At 45.1% G+C, this 18,845-nt stretch overlaps 1 protein-coding gene across 1 annotated transcript in view; it reads right to left on the bottom strand.

Annotated features, from left to right (window-relative positions):
* PMPCA (peptidase, mitochondrial processing subunit alpha) overlaps window positions 1-18,845 on the bottom strand; it is a 206,831-nt gene that overhangs the window by 62,514 nt on the left and 125,472 nt on the right. The window contains exons 7-9 of the mRNA XM_063935817.1: window positions 2,483-2,746; window positions 880-972; window positions 457-575 (exon numbers count right to left, since the gene is read on the bottom strand). Coding sequence (XP_063791887.1) covers window positions 457-575; window positions 880-972; window positions 2,483-2,746 — 476 coding nt within the window. The remainder of the gene's footprint in view (window positions 1-456; window positions 576-879; window positions 973-2,482; window positions 2,747-18,845) is intronic.

Genomic DNA, 18,845 nt, shown 5'->3' with positions numbered 1-18,845 from the left:
GCCCCCCCTCTAAGTACCACGAAGCAGGTAGCCTGCATGCCACCAGTACTACCTGAAAATAATAAACTAAAATAAAAATAAAGCAAACTCTCTGGAGCTCCAGAGAATGCACCCGGCTCCTCGGGCACATTTCCTAAACTGAGTCTGGTAGGAGGGGCATAGAGGGAGGAGCCAGCCCACACTCTCAAACTCTTAAAGCGCCCATGGCTCCTAAAGGACAAGTCTATACCCTATGGTACAAGAAACCAGTATCCACTAGGACGTAAGAGAAATCCCTTTATATTGTGTTTACATTAAGCATCAGGACTGCGGCGCCGGCTCTCCATTATACGCCGTTCCCATAGAGACAGATCATAAAACATTGTCATCACTGTGTCCCTACAGCGTCACATCTGAGGCATTTACACAAGCTCTGCCTCCGGCTCCCGTACCAGCGGGGTGGTGTTAGAGTCTCACCTGTTCAGCACATTGAGGTACAGCCTGGAGAACATGCCTTTCCCCGGACCTCCGGCAGAGAAGGAACCTCCACCTCCCATCATCATATTTAATACTGCAAACGGGATGAAGTCATCTTCCTGTTAGAAAATAGATGATTCAAGTAACCGGCGTTACATCAGGGACAACGCAACTAGCCGGCGTTACAGCGCAAGTGACTCCAATAACCGGCGTTACATCAGGGACAGCGCAAATATCCGGCGTTACAGCGCAACTAGCCAGCGTTACAGCGCAAGTGACTCCAGTAACCGGCGTTACATCAGGGACAACGCAAATAGTCGGCGTTACAGTGCACCGCCAGGGGCGACTCCGCCGTCCGGCGTGACAATATTTTATAATAGGCATTACAGACATTAGTAATGTAACAGTGAGAGAGGTAAGTACCAGGAAGGAGCAGCTCTCCAGGCCGATCATCAGGTGTGTGAGCTCCGGGATGGGGGTGGGCCCCAGACTCACATCTGACATGTCTTTCTCCACCTGCAAACCATGAAAGAGAGGGTCACAGTCCATCGCACACCCCACCACTCCCCGCACACCCCACCGCTCCCCGCACACACCAGAATACACGCTAGATAATAATGATTCATATGGGAAGAGTGTCAGTCGCGGCTCATGTATATGGTGACAGGACACTGACGGAAGACTTATTCACAGCTGGGTGATGTGAGATCACTGTCTTGTGCCGCCATACGCTTCCCCACCTCTGGGTGATGTGAGATCACTGTCTTGTGCCGCCATACGCTTCTCCACCTCTGGGTGATGTGAGATCACAGTCTTGTGCCGCCATACGCTTCTCCACCTCTGGGTGATGTGAGATCACTGTCTTGTGCCGCCATACACTTCTCCACAGCTGGGTGATGTGAGATCACTGTCTTGTACACGCCATACGCTTCTCCTCCTCTGGGTGATGTGAGATCACTGTCTTGTGCCGCCATACGCTTCTCCACAGCTGGGTGATGTGAGATCACTGTCTTATACACGCCATACGCTTCTCCTCCTCTGGGTGATGTGAGATCACTGTCTTGTGCACGCCATACGCTTCTCCACCCCTGGGTAATGTGAGATCACTGTCTTGTACACGCCATACGCTTCTCCTCCTCTGGGTGATGTGAGATCACTGTCTTGTGCCGCCATACGCTTCTCCACCTCTGGGTAATGTGAGATCACTGTCTTGTGCACGCCATACGCTTCTCCACCCCTGGGTAATGTGAGATCACTGTCTTGTACACGCCATACGCTTCTCCTCCTCTGGGTGATGTGAGATCACTGTCTTGTGCACGCCATACGCTTCTCCACCTCTGGGTGACGTGAGATCACTGTCTTATGCCGCCATACGCTTCTCCACAGCTGGGTGATGTGAGATCACTGTCTTATGCCGCTATACGCTTCCCCACCTCTGGGTGATGTGAGATCACTGTCTTATGCCACCATACGCTTCTCCACAGCTGGGTGATGTGAGATCACTGTCTTATGCCGCCATACGATTCCCCACCTCTGGGTGATGTGAGATCACTGTCTTGTGCCACCATACGCTTCTCCACCTCTGGGTGATGTGAGATCACTGTCTTGTGCCACCATACGCTTCTCCACCTCTGGGTGACGTGAGATCACCGTCTTGTGCACGCCATACGCTTCTCCACCTCTGGGTGACGTGAGATCACTGTCTTGTGCCGCCATACGCTAATGTTTTGTGAGAATATAGGGTAAATATAATAGGGGACAGAGAACAGCTGTATTTTTAAGGCGGCAATCATTTACAAGGCGAAACCAACCTGGTTTTGCTTTGTAAATGATTGGGGCTCTAAAAATCTGTCCGTTCTGGGATGAAATCCGGGACCTCCAGCAGATCAGACCTATCACATCTACCCCATGGTCTTCTGTAATAAGCTTCCTACACTGGGCTTTAGGCCAGGTGTTTATATCACCAGGGGAATAACGTGGCTATCCACCTCTACACCGCGCCGGCCAGCCCTTGCTGCAAACTCACCTTGACAATCCCTCCTGTGTATTGAGCGATGGATCGGTCGATGCTCCGGGGGTTTCCAGATGCCCACACAGGCTCCACCTTTTGTAGGTACTTCCTGGCACACTCCAGCAGCTGGTCATGTTCGATGCCCACTCCAGCCAACACCATCCTATCCGGGGTGTAGTAGTTATGCATATAGGAGTGAAGAGTATTCCGGGTGATCTTATCAATGTTCTCCACAGGGCAGAACCTGGGAAGGCCGACTGTGTTGTCCCGATACGCTGCCTGCAAAAATAAGAATTTACTTACCGGTAATTCTATTTCTCGTAGTCCGTAGTGAATGCTGGGACTTCCGTAAGGACCATGGGGAATAGCGGCTCCGCAGGAGACTGGGCACAAAAGTAAAGCTTTAGGACTACCTGGTGTGCACTGGCTCCTCCCCCTATGACCCTTCTCCAAGCCTCAGTTAGGATACTGTGCCCGGACGAGCGTACACAATAAGGAAGGATTTATGAATCCCGGGTAAGACTCACACCAGCCACACCAATCACACCATATAACTTGTGATCTGAACCCAGTTAACAGCAAGATAACAGAGGAGCCTCTGGATAGATGGCTCACAACAACAATAACCCGATTTTTGTAACAATAACTATATACAAGTATTGCAGACAATCCGCACTTGGGACGGGCGCCCAGCATCCACTACGGACTACGAGAAATAGAATTATCGGTAAGTAAATTCTTATTTTCTCTGACGTCCTAGTGGATGCTGGGAACTCCGTAAGGACCATGGGGATTATACCAAAGCTCCCAAACGGGCGGGAGAGTGCGGATGACTCTGCAGCACCGAATGAGAGAACTCCAGGTCCTCCTCCGCCAGGGTATCAAATTTGTAGAATTTTACAAACGTGTTTGCCCCTGACCAAGTAGCTGCTCGGCAAAGTTGTAAAGCCGAGACCCCTCGGGCAGCCGCCCAAGATGAGCCCACCTTCCTTGTGGAGTGGGCATTTACAGATTTTGGCTGTGGCAGTCCTGCCACAGAATGCGCCAGCTGAATTGTACTACAAATCCAACGAGCAATAGTCTGCTTAGAAGCAGGAGCACCCAGCTTGTTGGGTGCTTACAGGATAAACAGCGAGTCAGATTTTCTGAATCCAGCCGTCCTGGAAACATATATTTTCAGGGCCCTGACAACGTCCAGCAACTTGGAGTCCTCCAAGTCCCTAGTAGCCGCAGGTACCACAATAGGCTGGTTCAGGTGAAACGCTGAAACCACCTTAGGGAGAAATTGAGGACGAGTCCTCAATTCTGCCCTGTCCGTATGAAAAATCAGGTAAGGGCTTTTATAAGATAAAGCCGCCAATTCTGACACGCGCCTGGCTGAAGCCAAGGCCAACAGCATGACCACTTTCCATGTGAGATATTTCAAATCCACAGATTTAAGCGGTTCAAACCAATGTGATTTTAGGAACCCCAAAACTACATTGAGATCCCAAGGTGCCACTGGAGGCACAAAAGGAGGCTGTATATGCAGCACCCCCTTGACAAACGTCTGAACTTCAGGAACTGAAGCCAGTTCTTTCTGGAAGAAAATCGACAGGGCCGAAATCTGAACCTTAATGGATCCTAATTTTAGGCCCATAGACACTCCTGTTTGCAGGAAATGCAGGAATCGACCCAGTTGAAATTCCTCCGTTGGGGCCTTCCTGGCCTCGCACCACGCAACATATTTTCTCCAAATGCGGTGATAATGCTTTGCAGTCACATCCTTCCTGGCTTTGATCAGGGTAGGAATGACTTCTTCCGGAATGCCTTTTTCCTTCAGGATCCGGCGTTCAACCGCCATGCCGTCAAACGCAGCCGCGGTAAGTCTTGGAACAGACAGGGTCCTTGCTGGAGCAGGTCCCTTCTTAAAGGTAGAGGCCACGGGTCCTCTGTGAGCATCTCTTGAAGTTCCGGGTACCAAGTCCTTCTTGGCCAATCCGGAGCCACGAGTATAGTTCTTACTCCTCTCCGTCTTATAATTCTCAGTACCTTGGGTATGAGAGGCAGAGGAGGGAACACATAAACCGACTGGTACACCCACGGCGTTACCAGGGCGTCCACAGCTATCGCCTGAGGGTCCCTTGACCTGGCGCAATACCTGTCCAGTTTTTTGTTGAGGCGGGACGCCATCATGTCCACCTTTGGTTTTTCCCAACGGTTTACAATCATGTGGAAGACTTCTTGGTGAAGTCCCCACTCTCCCGGGTGGAGGTCGTGCCTGCTGAGGAAGTCTGCTTCCCAGTTGTCCACTCCCGGAATGAACACTGCTGACAGTGCTATCACATGAGTTTCCGCCCAGCGAAGAATCCTTGCAGCTTCTGCCATTGCCCTCCTGCTTCTTGTGCCGCCCTGTCTGTTCACGTGGGCGACTGCCGTGATGTTGTCCGACTGGATCAGCACCGGCTGACCTTGAAGCAGAGGTCTTGCTTGGCTTAGGGCATTGTAAATGGCCCTTAGCACCAGGATATTTATGTGAAGTGATGTCTCCAGGCTTGACCACAAGCCCTGGAAATTTCTTCCCTGTGTGACTGCTCCCCAGCCTCGCAGGCTGGCATCCGTGGTCACCAGGACCCAGTCCTGAATGCCGAATCTGCGGCCCTCTAGAAGATGAGCACTCTGCAACCACCACAGGAGAGACACCCTTGTCTTTGGTGACAGGGTTATCCGCTGATGCATCTGACGATGCGATCCGGACCATTTGTCTAGCAGGTCCCACTGGAAGGTTCTTGCGTGGAATCTGCCGAATGGAATTGCTTCGTAGGAAGCCACCATTTTTCCCAGGACCCTTGTGCATTGATGCACGGACACTTGGCCTGGTTTTAGGAGGTTTCTGACTAGTTCGGATAACTCCTTGGCTTTCTCCTCCGGGACAAACACCTTTTTCTGGACTGTGTCCAGGATCATTCCTAGGAATGGAAGACGTGTCGTCGGGATCAGCTGTGACTTTGGAATATTGAGAATCCAACCGTGCTGATGCAACACTACTTGAGATAGTGCTACCCCGACCTCCAACTGTTCCCTGGATCTTGCCCTTATCAGGAGATCGTCCAAGTAAGGGATAACTAAAACTCCCTTCCTTTGAAGGAGTATCATCATTTCGGCCATTACTTTGGTAAAGACCCGGGGTGCCGTGGACAAACCAAATGGCAGCGTCTGAAACTGATAGTGACAGTTCTGTACCACAAACCTGAGGTACCCTTGGTGAGAAGGGTAAATTGGGACATGGAGATAAGCATCCTTGATGTCCAAAGACACCATATAATCCTCTTCTTCCAGGTTCGCAATCACCGCTCTGAGTGACTCCATCTTGAATTTGAACCTTTGTATGTAAGTGTTCAAGGATTTCAGATTTAAAATAGGTCTCACCGAGCCGTCCGGCTTCGGTACCACAAACAGCGTGGAATAATACCCCTTTCCCTGTTGCAGGAGGGGTACCTTGATTATCACCTGCTGGGAATACAGCTTGTGAATGGCTTCCAGTACCGCCTCCCTGTCGGAGGGAGACGTCGGTAAAGCAGACTTTAGGAAACGGCGAGGGGGAGACGTCTCGAATTCCAATTTGTACCCCTGAGATACCACCCGAAGGATCCAGGGGTCCACCTGTGAGTGAGCCCACTGCACGCTGAAATTCTTGAGACGGGCCCCCACCGTGCCTGACTCCGCTAGTGAAGCCCCAGCGTCATGCTGAGGACTTGGCAGAAAACGGGAGAGGGCTTCTGTTCCTGGGAACTGGCTGTTTGCTGCAGTCTTTTTCCTCTCCCTCTGCCACGGGCAGAAATGAGGAGCCTTTTGCCCGCTTGCCCTTATGGGGCCGAAAGGACTGCGCCTGATAATACGGCGTCTTCTTATGTGGAGAGGCTACCTGGGGTAAAAATGTGGATTTCCCAGCCGTTGCCGTGGCCACCAGGTCTGATAGACCTACCCCAAATAACTCCTCCCCTTTATAAGGCAATACTTCCATATGCCTTTTGGAATCAGCATCACCTGACCACTGTCGCGTCCATAACCCTCTTCTGGCAGAAATGGACAGCGCACTTACTCTTGATGCCAGTCGGCAAATATCCCGCTGTGCATCACGCATATATAGAAATGCATCTTTTATATGCTCTATAGTCAGTAATATACTGTCCCTATCTAGGGTATCAAGATTGTCAGTCAGGGAATCCGACCAAGCCAACCCAGCACTGCACATCCAGGCTGAGGCGATTGCTGGTCACAGTATCACACCCGTGTGAGTGTATATACATTTTAGGATATTTTCCTGCTTTCTATCAGCAGGTTCCTTAAGGGCGGCCGTATCCGGAGACGGTAGTGCCACATGTTTAGACAAGCGTGTGAGCGCTTTATCCACCCTAGGGGGTGTTTCCCAACGTGCCCTAACCTCTGGCGGGAAGGGGTATGATGCCAATAACCTTTTAGGAATTATCAGTTTTTTTATCGGGGGAAACCCACGCTTCATCACACACTTCATTTAATTCCTCAGATGCAGGAAAAACTACAGGTAGTTTTTTCTCACCAAACATAATACCCTTTTTAGTGGTACTGGTATTATCAGAAATATGTAAAACATTTTTCATAGCCTCAATCATGTAACGTGTGGCCCTACTGGAAGTCACATTCGTCTCTTCATCGTCGACACTGGAGTCAGTATCCGTGTCGGTGTCTGTATCTGCCATCTGAGGTAACGGGCGTTTTAGAGCCCCTGATGGCTTTTGAGACGCCTGGACAGGCACAAGCTGAGTAGCCGGCTGTCTCATGTCATCAATCTTTTGTAAAGAGCTGACACTGTCACGTAATTCCTTCCATAAGCTCAGCCACTCAGGTGTCGACTCCCTAGGGGGTGACATCTCCATTACAGGCAATTGCTTCGCCTCCACACCATTTTCCTCATCATACATGTCGACACAATCGTACCGACACACAGCACACACACAGGGAATGCTCTGATAGAGGACAGGACCCCACTAGCCCTTTGGGGAGACAGAGGGAGAGTATGCCAGCACACACCAGAGCGCTATATATATATATATATATATATATATATATATATATATATATATACATATACAGGGATAACCTTATAGAAGTGTTTTTCCCCTTATAGCTGCTGTTTATGTTAATACTGCGCCTAATTAGTGCCCCCCTCTCTTTTTTAACCCTTTCTGTAGTGTAGTGACTGCAGGGGAAAGTCAGGGAGACGTCCTTCCAGCGGAGCTGTGAGAGAAAATGGCGCCAGTGTGCTGAGGAGATAGGCTCCGCCCCTTTTTCGCTGACTTTTCTCCTGCTTTTTTATGAATTCTGGCAGGGGTTAAAATACATCCATATAGCCCTGGGGGCTATATGTGATGTATTTTCGCCAGCCAAGGTGTTTTTATTGCTGCTCAGGGCGCCCCCCCCTAGCGCCCTGCACCCTCAGTGACCGAAGTGTGAAGTGTGCTGAGGAGCAATGGCGCACAGCTGCAGTGCTGTGCGCTACCTTGGTGAAGACTGATGTCTTCTGCCGCCGATTTTCCGGACCTCTTCTTGCTTCTGGCTCTGTAAGGGGGCCGGCGGCGCGGCTCTGGGACCGGACTTCATGGCTGGGCCTGTGTTCGATCCCTCTGGAGCTAATGGTGTCCAGTAGCCTAAGAAGCCCAATCCACTCTGCAAGCAGGCAGGTTCGCTTCTTCTCCCCTTAGTCCCTCGATGCAGTGAGCCTGTTGCCAGCAGGTCTCACTGAAAATAAAAAACCTAAAACTAAACTTTTCACTAAGCAGCTCAGGAGAGCCACCTAGTGTGCACCCTTCTCGTTCGGGCACAAAAATCTAACTGAGGCTTGGAGGAGGGTAATAGTGGGAGGAGCCAGTGCACACCAGGTAGTCCTAAAGCTTTACTTTTGTGCCCAGTCTCCTGCGGAGCCGCTATTCCCCATGGTCCTTACGGAGTTCCCAGCATCCACTAGGACGTCAGAGAAACAATGATTACACCAACAGGCTACAAGACGTATACGTGTGTCACTACTAAAGAGGCACCGGAACACGTCACATACAGCAACACACCCTCTGCTGGAAGAGACGTCCTCAGACTCTGAAACTGCAGGACTAACCTACATACAGCGTCCCATCTGAGGGGCCAAAAGCACACGTGACACTGCTGTACCTCATACCTCATTCTATAATGCACACATGACACTGCTGTACCACATACCTCATTCTATAATGCACACGTGACACTGCTGTACCACATACCTCATTCTATAATGCACACATGGCACTGCTGTTATACAGAACTCATTCTATAATGCACACGTGACACTGATGTTCTACAGACCTCATTCTATAATGCACACGTGACACTGCTGTTCTACAGACCTCATTCTATAATGCACACATGACACTGCTGTTCTACAGACCTCATTCTATAATGCACACATGACACTGCTGTTCTACAGACCTCATTCTATAATGCACACATGACACTGCTGTTCTACAGACCTCATTCTATAATGCACACATGACACTGCTGTTCTACAGACCTCATTCTATAATGCACACATGACACTGCTGTTCTATATACCTCATTCTATAATGCACACATGACACTGCTGTTCTACAGACCTCATTCTATAATGCACACATGACACTGCTGTTCTACAGACCTCATTCTATAATGCACACGTGACACTGCTGTTCTATATAGCTCATTCTATAATGCACACGACACTGCTGTTCTACAGACCTCATTCTATAATGCACACATGACACTGCTGTTCTACAGACCTCATTCTATAATGCACACATGACACTGCTGTTCTATATACCTCATTCTATAATGCACACGACACTGCTGTTCTATATACCTCATTCTATAATGCACACATGACACTGCTGTTCTATATACCTCATTCTATAATGCACACGACACTGCTGTTCTACAGACCTCATTCTATAATGCACACATGACACTGCTGTTATACAGACCTCATTCTATAATGCACACGACACTGCTGTTCTATATACCTCATTCTATAATGCACACGACACTGCTGTTCTATATAGCTCATTCTATAATGCACACATGACACTGCTGTTATACAGACCTCATTCTATAATGCACACATGACACTGCTGTTATACAGACCTCATTCTATAATGCACACATGACAATGCTGTTATACAGACCTCATTCTATAATGCACACATGACAATGCTGTTCTATATACCTCATTCTATAATGCACACATGACACTGCTGTTCTATATACCTCATTCTATAATGCACACGTGACACTGCTGTTCTACAGACCTCATTCTATAATGCACACGACACTGCTGTTCTACAGACCTCATTCTATAATGCACACATGACACTGCTGTTCTATATACCTCATTCTATAATGCACACAACACCGCTGTACCACATACCTCATTCTATAATGCACACATGACACTGCTGTTCTACAGACCTCATTCTATAATGCACACATGACACTGCTGTTCTATATACCTCATTCTATAATGCACACGACACTGCTGTTCTATATACCTCATTCTATAATGCACACATGACACTGCTGTTATACAGACCTCATTCTATAATGCACACATGACACTGCTGTTATACAGACCTCATTCTATAATGCACACATGACACTGCTGTTATACAGACCTCATTCTATAATGCACACGTGACACTGCTGTTATACGGACCTCATTCTATAATGCACACGACACCGCTGTACGACATACCTCATTCTATAATGCACACGACACTGCTGTTCTACAGACCTCATTCTATAATGCACACAACACCGCTGTACCACATACCTCATTCTATAATGCACACGTGACACCGCTGTACCAATAACTCATTCTATAATGCACACGTGACACTGCTGTTCTACAGACCTCATTCTATAATGCACACGTGACACTGCTGTTCTACAGACCTCATTCTATAATGCACACGTGACACTGCTGTTCTACAGACCTCATTCTATAATGCACACATGACACTGCTGTTCTACAGACCTCATTCTATAATGCACACGTGACACTGCTGTTCTATATACCTCATTCTATAATGCACACGTGACACTGCTGTTCTATATACCTCATTCTATAATGCACACGTGACACTGCTGTTCTACAGACCTCATTCTATAATGCACACGTGACACTGCTGTGCTACAGACCTCATTCTATAATGCACACGTGACACTGCTGTTCTACAGACCTCATTCTATAATGCACACGTGACACTGCTGTTATACAAACCTCATTCTATAATGCACACGTGACACTGCTGTACCAATAACTCATTCTATAATGCACACGTGACACTGCTGTTCTACAGACCTCATTCTATAATGCACACGTGACACTGCTGTGCTACAGACCTCATTCTATAATGCACACGTGACACTGCTGTTATACAAACCTCATTCTATAATGCACACGTGACACTGCTGTGCTACAGACCTCATTCTATAATGCACACGTGACACTGCTGTTATACAAACCTCATTCTATAATGCACACGTGACACTGCTGTTATACAAACCTCATTCTATAATGCACACATGACACTGCTGTTCTACAGACCTCATTCTATAATGCACACGTGACACTGCTGTTATACAGACCTCATTCTATAATGCACACATGACACTGCTGTTCTACGGACCTCATTCTATAATGCACACATGACACTGCTGTTCTATATACCTCATTCTATAATGCACACATGACACTGCTGTTCTATATACCTCATTCTATAATGCACACGTGACACTGCTGTTCTACAGACCTCATTCTACAATGCACACGTGACACCGCTGTTCTATATACCTCATTCTATAATGCACACATGACACTGCTGTTCTACAGACCTCATTCTATAAATGCACACGTGACACCGCTGTGCTATAGACCTCATTCTATAATGCTCACGACACCACTGTTCTACAGACCTCATTCTATAATGCACACGTGACAACGCTGTACCACAGACCTCATTCTATAATGCACACATGACACTGCTGTTCTATATACCTCATTCTATAATGCACACGACACTGCTGTTCTACAGACCTCATTCTATAATGCACACGTGACACCGCTGTGCTACAGACCTCATTCTATAATGCACACGACACCGCTGTTCTACAGACCTCATTCTATAATGCACACGTGACACCGCTGTTCTACAGACCTCATTCTATAATGCACACATGACACTCCTGTTCTACAGACCTCATTCTATAATGCACACATGACACTGCTGTTCTATATAGCTTATTCTATAATGCACACGTGACACTGCTGTTCTACAGACCTCATTCTATAATGCACACATGACACTGCTGTTCTACAGACCTCATTCTATAATGCACACATGACACTGCTGTTCTATATACCTCATTCTATAATGCACACATGACACTGCTGTTCTATATACCTCATTCTATAATGCACACGTGACACTGCTGTTCTACAGACCTCATTCTATAATGCACACATGACACTGCTGTTCTACAGACCTCATTCTATAATGCACACGACACTGCTGTTCTATATACCTCATTCTATAATGCACACGACACTGCTGTTCTATATACCTCATTCTATAATGCACACATGACACTGCTGTTCTATATACCTCATTCTATAATGCACACATGACACTGCTGTTATACAGACCTCATTCTATAATGCACACATGACACTGCTGTTATACAGACCTCATTCTATAATGCACACATGACACTGCTGTTCTATATAGCTCATTCTATAATGCACACGACACTGCTGTTCTACAGACCTCATTCTATAATGCACACATGACACTGCTGTTCTATATACCTCATTCTATAATGCACACATGACACTGCTGTTCTATATACCTCATTCTATAATGCACACATGACACTGCTGTTCTATATACCTCATTCTATAATGCACACATGACACTGCTGTTCTATATACCTCATTCTATAATGCACACGACACTGCTGTTATACAGACCTCATTCTATAATGCACACATGACACTGCTGTTATACAGACCTCATTCTATAATGCACACACGACACTGCTGTTCTATATAGCTCATTCTATAATGCACACGACACTGCTGTTCTACAGACCTCATTCTATAATGCACACAGGACACTGCTGTTCTACAGACCTCATTCTATAATGCACACATGACACTGCTGTTCTATATACCTCATTCTATAATGCACACATGACACTGCTGTTCTACAGACCTCATTCTATAATGCACACATGACACTGCTGTTCTATATACCTCATTCTATAATGCACACATGACACTGCTGTTCTATTATACCTCATTCTATAATGCACACATGACACTGCTGTTCTACATACCTCATTCTATAATGCACACATGACACTGCTGTTCTATATACCTCATTCTATAATGCACACATGACACTGCTGTTCTATATACCTCATTCTATAATGCACACATGACACTGCTGTTCTATATACCTCATTCTATAATGCACACGACACTGCTGTTCTATATACCTCATTCTATAATGCACACATGACACTGCTGTTCTATATACCTCATTCTATAATGCACACGACACTGCTGTTCTATATACCTCATTCTATAATGCACACATGACACTGCTGTTATACAGACCTCATTCTATAATGCACACATGACACTGCTGTTATACAGACCTCATTCTATAATGCACACATGACACTGCTGTTATACAGACCTCATTCTATAATGCACACATGACACTGCTGTTATACAGACCTCATTCTATAATGCACACATGACACTGCTGTTATACAGACCTCATTCTATAATGCACACATGACACTGCTGTTATACAGACCTCATTCTATAATGCACACATGACACTGCTGTTATACAGACCTCATTCTATAATGCACACATGACACTGCTGTTATACAGACCTCATTCTATAATGCACACATGACACTGCTGTTATACAGACCTCATTCTATAATGCACACATGACACTGCTGTTATACAGAACTCATTCTATAATGCACACATGACACTGCTGTTATACAGACCTCATTCTATAATGCACACATGACACTGCTGTTATACAGACCTCATTCTATAATGCACACATGACACTGCTGTTATACAGACCTCATTCTATAATGCACACGACACTGCTGTTCTACAGACCTCATTCTATAATGCACACATGACACTGCTGTTATACAGACCTCATTCTATAATGCACACATGACACTGCTGTTCTACAGACCTCATTCTATAATGCACACATGACACTGCTGTTCTACAGACCTCATTCTATAATGCACACATGACACTGCTGTTATACAGACCTCATTCTATAATGCACACATGACACTGCTGTTCTACAGACCTCATTCTATAATGCACACATGACACTGCTGTTATACAGACCTCATTCTATAATGCACACATGACACTGCTGTTCTACAGACCTCATTCTATAATGCACACATGACACTGCTGTTATACAGACCTCATTCTATAATGCACACATGACACTGCTGTTATACAGACCTCATTCTATAATGCACACGTGACACTGCTGTTATACAGACCTCATTCTATAATGCACACATGACACTGCTGTTATACAGACCTCATTCTATAATGCACACATGACACTGCTGTTATACAGACCTCATTCTATAATGCACACATGACACTGCTGTTCTACAGACCTCATTCTATAATGCACACATGACACTGCTGTTATACAGACCTCATTCTATAATGCACACATGACACTGCTGTTCTATATAGCTCATTCTATAATGCACACGTGACACTGCTGTTCTACAGACCTCATTCTATAATGCACACATGACACTGCTGTTCTACAGACCTCATTCTATAATGCACACATGACACTGCTGTTCTATATACCTCATTCTATAATGCACACATGACACTGCTGTTCTATATACCTCATTCTATAATGCACACGTGACACTGCTGTTCTACAGACCTCATTCTATAATGCACACATGACACTGCTGTTCTACAGACCTCATTCTATAATGCACACATGACACTGCTGTTATACAGACCTCATTCTATAATGCACACATGACACTGCTGTTCTATATACCTCATTCTATAATGCACACATGACACTGCTGTTATACAGACCTCATTCTATAATGCACACATGACACTGCTGTTATACAGACCTCATTCTATAATGCACACATGACACTGCTGTTCTATATACCTCATTCTATAATGCACACGTGACACTGCTGTTCTACAGACCTCATTCTATAATGCACACATGACACTGCTGTTCTATATAGCTCATTCTATAATGCACACGACACTGCTGTTCTACAGACCTCATTCTATAATGCACACATGACACTGCTGTTCTACAGACCTCATTCTATAATGCACACATGACACTGCTGTTCTATATACCTCATTCTATAATGCACACGACACTGCTGTTCTATATACCTCATTCTATAATGCACACATGACACTGCTGTTCTATATACCTCATTCTATAATGCACACATGACACTGCTGTTATACAGACCTCATTCTATAATGCACACGACACTGCTGTTCTATATACCTCATTCTATAATGCACACACGACACTGCTGTTCTACAGACCTCATTCTATAATGCACACATGACACTGCTGTTATACAGACCTCATTCTATAATGCACACGACACTGCTGTTCTATATACCTCATTCTATAATGCACACATGACACTGCTGTTATACAGACCTCATTCTATAATGCACACATGACAATGCTGTTATACAGACCTCATTCTATAATGCACACATGACAATGCTGTTCTATATACCTCATTCTATAATGCACACATGACACTGCTGTTCTATATACCTCATTCTATAATGCACACGTGACACTGCTGTTCTACAGACCTCATTCTATAATGCACACGACACTGCTGTTCTACAGACCTCATTCTATAATGCACACATGACACTGCTGTTCTATATACCTCATTCTATAATGCACACAACACCGCTGTACCACATACCTCATTCTATAATGCACACATGACACTGCTGTTCTACAGACCTCATTCTATAATGCACACATGACACTGCTGTTCTATATACCTCATTCTATAATGCACACATGACACTGCTGTTCTATATACCTCATTCTATAATGCACACATGACACTGCTGTTATACAGACCTCATTCTATAATGCACACATGACACTGCTGTTATACAGACCTCATTCTATAATGCACACATGACACTGCTGTTATACAGACCTCATTCTATAATGCACACGTGACACTGCTGTTATACGGACCTCATTCTATAATGCACACGACACCGCTGTACGACATACCTCATTCTATAATGCACACGACACTGCTGTTCTACAGACCTCATTCTATAATGCACACAACACCGCTGTACCACATACCTCATTCTATAATGCACACGTGACACCGCTGTACCAATAACTCATTCTATAATGCACACGTGACACTGCTGTTCTACAGACCTCATTCTATAATGCACACGTGACACTGCTGTTCTACAGACCTCATTCTATAATGCACACGTGACACTGCTGTTCTACAGACCTCATTCTATAATGCACACATGACACTGCTGTTCTACAGACCTCATTCTATAATGCACACGTGACACTGCTGTTCTATATACCTCATTCTATAATGCACACGTGACACTGCTGTTCTATATACCTCATTCTATAATGCACACGTGACACTGCTGTTCTACAGACCTCATTCTATAATGCACACGTGACACTGCTGTGCTACAGACCTCATTCTATAATGCACACGTGACACTGCTGTTCTACAGACCTCATTCTATAATGCACACGTGACACTGCTGTTATACAAACCTCATTCTATAATGCACACGTGACACTGCTGTACCAATAACTCATTCTATAATGCACACGTGACACTGCTGTTCTACAGACCTCATTCTATAATGCACACGTGACACTGCTGTGCTACAGACCTCATTCTATAATGCACACGTGACACTGCTGTTATACAAACCTCATTCTATAATGCACACGTGACACTGCTGTGCTACAGACCTCATTCTATAATGCACACGTGACACTGCTGTTATACAAACCTCATTCTATAATGCACACGTGACACTGCTGTTATACAAACCTCATTCTATAATGCACACATGACACTGCTGTTCTACAGACCTCATTCTATAATGCACACGTGACACTGCTGTTATACAGACCTCATTCTATAATGCACACATGACACTGCTGTTCTACGGACCTCATTCTATAATGCACACATGACACTGCTGTTCTATATACCTCATTCTATAATGCACACATGACACTGCTGTTCTATATACCTCATTCTATAATGCACACGTGACACTGCTGTTCTACAGACCTCATTCTACAATGCACACGTGACACCGCTGTTCTATATACCTCATTCTATAATGCACACATGACACTGCTGTTCTACAGACCTCATTCTATAAATGCACACGTGACACCGCTGTGCTATAGACCTCATTCTATAATGCTCACGACACCACTGTTCTACAGACCTCATTCTATAATGCACACGTGACAACGCTGTACCACAGACCTCATTCTATAATGCACACATGACACTGCTGTTCTATATACCTCATTCTATAATGCACACGACACTGCTGTTCTACAGACCTCATTCTATAATGCACACATGACACCGCTGTGCTACAGACCTCATTCTATAATGCACACGACACCGCTGTTCTACAGACCTCATTCTATAATGCACACGTGACACCGCTGTTCTACAGACCTCATTCTATAATGCACACATGACACTCCTGTTCTACAGACCTCATTCTATAATGCACACATGACACTGCTGTTCTATATAGCTCATTCTATAATGCACACGTGACACTGCTGTTCTACAGACCTCATTCTATAATGCACACATGACACTGCTGTTCTACAGACCTCATTCTATAATGCACACATGACACTGCTGTTCTATATACCTCATTCTATAATGCACACGACACTGCTGTTATACAGACCTCATTCTATAATGCACACATGACACTGCTGTTATACAGACCTCATTCTATAATGCACACATGACACTGCTGTTCTATATAGCTCATTCTATAATGCACACGACACTGCTGTTCTACAGACCTCATTCTATAATGCACACATGACACTGCTGTTCTATATACCTCATTCTATAATGCACACATGACACTGCTGTTCTATATACCTCATTCTATAATGCACACATGACACTGCTGTTCTATATACCTCATTCTATAATGCACACATGACACTGCTGTTCTATATACCTCATTCTATAATGCACACGACACTGCTGTTATACAGACCTCATTCTATAATGCACACATGACACTGCTGTTATACAGACCTCATTCTATAATGCACACATGACACTGCTGTTCTATATAGCTCATTCTATAATGCACACGACACTGCTGTTCTACAGACCTCATTCTATAATGCACACAGGACACTGCTGTTCTACAGACCTCATTCTATAATGCACACATGACACTGCTGTTCTATATACCTCATTCTATAATGCACACATGACACTGCTGTTCTACAGACCTCATTCTATAATGCACACATGACACTGCTGTTCTATATACCTCATTCTATAATGCACACATGACACTGCTGTTCTATTATACCTCATTCTATAATGCACACATGACACTGCTGTTCTACATACCTCATTCTATAATGCACACATGACACTGCTGTTCTATATACCTCATTCTATAATGCACACATGACACTGCTGTTCTATATACCTCATTCTATAATGCACACATGACACTGCTGTTCTATATACCTCATTCTATAATGCACACGACACTGCTGTTCTATATACCTCATTCTATAATGCACACATGACACTGCTGTTCTATATACCTCATTCTATAATGCACACGACACTGCTGTTCTATATACCTCATTCTATAATGCACACATGACACTGCTGTTCTATATACCTCATTCTATAATGCACACGTGACACTGCTGTTCTACAGACCTCATTCTATAATGCACACATGACACTGCTGTTCTATATAGCTCATTCTATAATGCACACGACACTGCTGTTCTACAGACCTCATTCTATAATGCACACATGACACTGCTGTTCTACAGACCTCATTCTATAATGCACACATGACACTGCTGTTCTATATACCTCATTCTATAATGCACACGACACTGCTGTTCTATATACCTCATTCTATAATGCACACATGACA

The sequence above is a fragment of the Pseudophryne corroboree genome, chromosome 8 (genome assembly GCF_028390025.1).
Source record: "Pseudophryne corroboree isolate aPseCor3 chromosome 8, aPseCor3.hap2, whole genome shotgun sequence".
Lineage (NCBI taxonomy): Eukaryota > Metazoa > Chordata > Amphibia > Anura > Myobatrachidae > Pseudophryne > Pseudophryne corroboree.
The sequence above is the reverse complement of the archived record's forward strand: the minus strand, read 5'-3'. Positions and strand labels throughout refer to the sequence as shown.